Raw genomic sequence first — 5,000 nt, forward strand, 5'->3', positions numbered from 1 at the left:
TGAAATTCATCTCAACATCCATTATTTCTTCCGAAAGATTTTTCAGTTTCCTTTCTTTAACCCTATTAACGAATGTTACATGTTGTAAGCTCCTAAATTTCACCTTTACCGTAAGACTTTGATGCAACCTTAGTCTAGGGGGTTAACCATTACAAGGCTTACCAGTTTTATTTTTAAAACACTTCCAATGTATCATCCTTCGCTCAGAGCTCCTCAACTGTTTATGTTACTTTCCCTATATTTTACTTTCTAACCAGACCCTTCTTTCTTCCTCAGTTATTCGAAGCGCCCAATATTCCGTCAATATTTGTCATTACACTTCCTCATCATGAAAATTCATCCGAAGGATCCGGAAAATATCTTGTTGAAAAGCCAAACTATAAACAGAAACCAATACGTCGGCCATTTATGCTCTTTCCAAGAACTCAGTTGTCTCCTACCCTTCCCTTTAATCTCCTTTACCCATACCTGGGAAAATGAAGGTCTTAACTTTGATTGGCAACTTTTACACCCCACCTTTCACTCACTTCTTCAGTCACCATCCAATTAAGCTGCACTGGCGATCAACAGTTCGTAATTATTTACTATAAATTAATTTACCGAGACCATTTAGGCCCCTCTATAATCTCAGAGGGCTTGCCCGAAGAATTTGCCCTAAAATGGTAATAACTGAAACAAACTAAATTTACAGAACTTAATAACTGGGTAGGAAGGGATCAAAATGAATGGCTGAAACGCAAAAAAAAAAAAAAAAGCAATGCAAACCCATAGTTCTTAACGTAATGGCATTTTTCCTATACTTTTTCCCCGTTTAGTTAGATGGATGACTAAACAAACTTTCTTACTTCATTTCATACTTAACAAATTGCTGTTTACGTTGAAGATTAGTTATTTCCTACCCTTTTAAATCGCAAACACTTTCTTGCCGTAGCTTGAATCATGAAAATACCTTCTCAACTTTCTAAAATATATAGGAATTCTTCACACATTTCAACTTAATACTTCCATTCATTTACTACCTAAAACTTTGGTACAACTATCGCGGAGAGTTCTGGTTAAAGTAACTTTGCTCTTATGCAAATTTACAAAGCTCTATCGATCCATTCTACCTCCATCCTCCTAAACGCTGCGTACTTAACATCTTTTGAAAAAAAGTTAAGTATATCTCAGTTTAACCAGACCATTGAGCTGGTTAACAGCTCTCCTAGGGCTGGCCCGAAGGATTAGATTTATTTTTACGTGGCTAAGAACCAACTGGTTACCTAGCAACGGGACCTACAGCTTATTGTGGAACCCGAACCACATTATGACGAGAAATGAATTTCTATCACCAGAAATAAATTCCTCTAATTCTTCATTGGCCGGTCGGAGAGTCGAACGCTGGGCCAACAGCGTGCCAGCCGAAAGCTCTACCCACCTCTCCAATGAAGAACTAACATCTTTTGAGCATATGCTATTATTCTCATTTTATTATTATCCATAATGACCAAGTATTCTTATTGAAAATGTAAGATATGATATTCTACAGAACAAATGCTAATTAATGAAAAAAAGGATATAGGGTGATTTCTGGCATTAACGCAGAATACGTATACTTAGTAACAAATGCCATACACCTTTAATGAAATTCAAAAATAATTAAAAGCTAAAAGCAAAATCAACTACAAATCTGCTAAGCATCTCAATAATGAATGGATGCAAATGACACCTTTCCTTGTCCTTGGTAAACGATTTAAGTGGTAACACTCACCCTTCGTCCAAACGTACGTGTCCAAGGGGTATCCAGCCACGGGGCATCGCAACTCGAGGGTTTTCCCCGAAACGGCTGTGACTGAGGCCAAAGGGCGCGCCACTGGGGAACCTGGAAGAAATTATAATAGTTTTTGTTTTAGTTTCTGGTGAAATATATATGATTTAGGGTTCAGTCCTGATTTTTAAGCCTTTTCGTAATTTGTAAAATGAAAAAAAAAATAATGCTCTAATTTGATCATAGGGTGGAATGTTAACGTGTTTATCTTGCTTCCTAAAGTAAATTTAACAAATGAATTTATGCATTTCGCAAATGAAGCAAAAATGAGTATATTTTATTTATTATAAAATAAACTATGTTCAGTCTTGCTTCATTTGTGAAATGCATAAGCCCATTTGTGAAAGTTTACTTTAAAAACAAGAGAAACTTTGAACAATATAAAAATTGCTTATTTACACTCCCAGAGAATACATCCACAAAATTAACAACTATTTTGAACTCGGAGAGGATTTTACCGTAAATATTCAAGTTGGCAGAATGAGAGGTGGTGCCTGCCCTGTTGGTTGCTATGCACTCGTAGCGCCCTCCGTCTTCCACTCTCGTGTGGGAGACGTTGACGTGCCCTACGACCTTCCCCCGGGCACCGACCTGCTCTCCAACCATCACCCTGCAGAATAGAGAAATCAATAAAATATTAATTTTTTTATAAATACATCGTTATCATCGTATATTTTCCATACCACGACCAAAATACATATTCTGTAATTTAACTGACAAAATATAAAAAAAAAATATTAATAAAACCAAATCCTTCGGCCAGCCCCGAGAGAGGTGATAATCAGCTCAGTGGACTGGTAAAACCATTTTAATAATAATAATGGCAATGCTATGGAAAATATTATTACCAGTTACCAGACGTAATCATACCTTACAATTTAAGTAAGCTAATCTTCCCAACAATTCCAATCTGATGCGCAGGTGAGCTTTGACGCATAATGCTTTGCAATAATCATATGACAACAACTTTGATAGAAAACTTACACAAAGGCAAAAGCTTTCAAGCCAATTTGTGACGGAGTAAATATTTCCGGGGAAAAAGCAATACGACAATTATCCGTCCAAAACTTTTACTAAGCAGCAAGGGAATGACTAAGTACTCAAGTTATTAGGAATCGCTTATATAACTTTTCGATCGTGAAAACATCAACACTTCTTAATACAGATACCTGTATAAGTACAAAACTCCTACTTTTGTCAACTTCTTAACTTCTAGAAATATAGGATGGGTATAACCAGGAAATTCCAGGAGGAAACATACACCGACTTACTTTGTGTATATATGACTTACTTTGTGTATACATGTGTGTGTGCGTGCGTATGCAGTTAAAAATTAAAACATTTCGGAATTTTCCATACATAACAAAGGAGAATAAAAAGTACCGCACTACTATAGAGAAAATGTTTATATAATATATACATATATATATACATTATATATATATACATACATTATATATATAAAAGTATGTATATATATACATACATTATATATATATATATATATATATATATATATATATATATATATATATATATATATATATATATATATATATATATATATATATATATATATGTGTGTGTGTGTCTGTGTGTGTGTGTGTGTACAGCTCCTATGGACTAGGTCGCTATAGAGGTAAGCAAGAGAATTACTTCACACCACTTTATAAATGATGTAGATCGGGTCTGGTGGAATGATATGTAAGCATATTTTAAATTATGAAATTACTTTTTTTCATTCTTACACAATTCATCAAAATCAGGGTGAATGTTTTGCACACATACAGGCAGACATTCATACATAAAAGAAACTGTGCATATACACGTATGTGCGTGTACAGTTAGAATCCATAATATATGTAAATGGCTTTTGCTTGTGGTCCCGTCTTCAGCGTCATTCTCAGGTTTGATATGATTGTGCAGCACGCTATCTCTTTTATATATATATATATATATATATATATATATATATATATATATATATATATATATATATATATATATATATATATATATATATATATATATATATCGAAACAAAGTTATATTTTCACCACCCTCTTTATAAGCCAAGAAAAATACAGTACTGTATCAACTGCGCAAATTTATCACGAGGAAAAATCGACACATCCCCCGACATGCAACACCATAAAAATAACGAAAAATATAAATGAAAATAAAACAAAAACACGCTCGGGTACCTCCCTGACACTATCGGCGAGATTTAAATAGCTTCCTATTTTTGCCCAAAGGAGAAAAATCGCGTTCGCGAAAACTCCTTTGCAAATTCATGCTCACTGATTCCGCGCTCCCAAGACTAGGAGCTTACGTTACACGAACCATTTCTCCGTTAAAACAGATAAAGCTGGAAGTGGAAAAACTGTCTGAAGAACTGTTTAAGGAGAGAATTGTTTTTCCTCTCAGATATGCTTTCCATTCGGTTTTAGATTAGGGAGGTTTCAAGGCGCCATCTCTCCAAATCTGATCGAAAAGTCATGATTGTGTCCTCCTGATATTTTGGATATTTTTCGGTTCTTTATACAGGTACTTTCAGGAGGTTAGACAAAAAGCATTTATCCTTTCATTTTTATTTTTCGTATTACTGCTCTCTGAGGCCTACGCAGTGTAACGAACTAGCCGCTACTTCTATAATCCCAACTATACAGAATACCAAGGCTTCCACACTGCACATAAATAAAATTTATTAGAAAACTGCAAAATACTGTATGTAATAATGTATAAAGATTTATTTGTGAAGCAAAAACACAGAATCGTTTAAAATTAACAAAAATGTAATACACTTTAAATTTAAAATATCAAACCTTCCAACATGCATCAAATACATACTGTATATATTTTATGAGATGCTAAGTAACATGGTTGAAAAACTGTTCCACACTGTGTTAAATGATGTAGGCTCTCATAACTTGAATCACAAAATATTTTGTTGGAATAAAAATAAAATGATAAAATACCTTTGACATAATGAGATTAAATAGAAAAATGAAAAAAATTTTCATCTTTAAAATCCACAGCGTGACCTTTAGTCAAGGCTATAATACGTAAGACATCCAAATATATAGTCAAGGAAACTCCTTAAATAAATTCACCTAAATTCACCTCAATAACCATAGGATCAGATAGATTCAAGTTACGTAAAGCTTACTGTATTTCTTTCTAATACCTGAAC

The 5,000-nt window shown here is 33.9% G+C and overlaps 1 protein-coding gene across 9 annotated transcripts in view; it reads right to left on the reverse strand.

The window, feature by feature from the left end:
* The window catches only part of LOC136849810 (cell adhesion molecule Dscam2-like), a 427,710-nt gene that overhangs the window by 122,243 nt on the left and 300,467 nt on the right, over nucleotides 1-5,000 (reverse strand). For all 9 annotated transcript variants that reach the window (XM_067123251.1, XM_067123249.1, XM_067123246.1 and 6 more), the window contains exons 11-12: nucleotides 2,266-2,417; nucleotides 1,751-1,861 (exon numbers count right to left, since the gene is read on the reverse strand). In XM_067123251.1, the coding sequence (XP_066979352.1) occupies nucleotides 1,751-1,861; nucleotides 2,266-2,417 (263 nt within the window). The remainder of the gene's footprint in view (nucleotides 1-1,750; nucleotides 1,862-2,265; nucleotides 2,418-5,000) is intronic.

The sequence above is a fragment of the Macrobrachium rosenbergii genome, chromosome 21, assembly GCF_040412425.1.
Source record: "Macrobrachium rosenbergii isolate ZJJX-2024 chromosome 21, ASM4041242v1, whole genome shotgun sequence".
NCBI classification, from domain to species: domain Eukaryota; kingdom Metazoa; phylum Arthropoda; class Malacostraca; order Decapoda; family Palaemonidae; genus Macrobrachium; species Macrobrachium rosenbergii.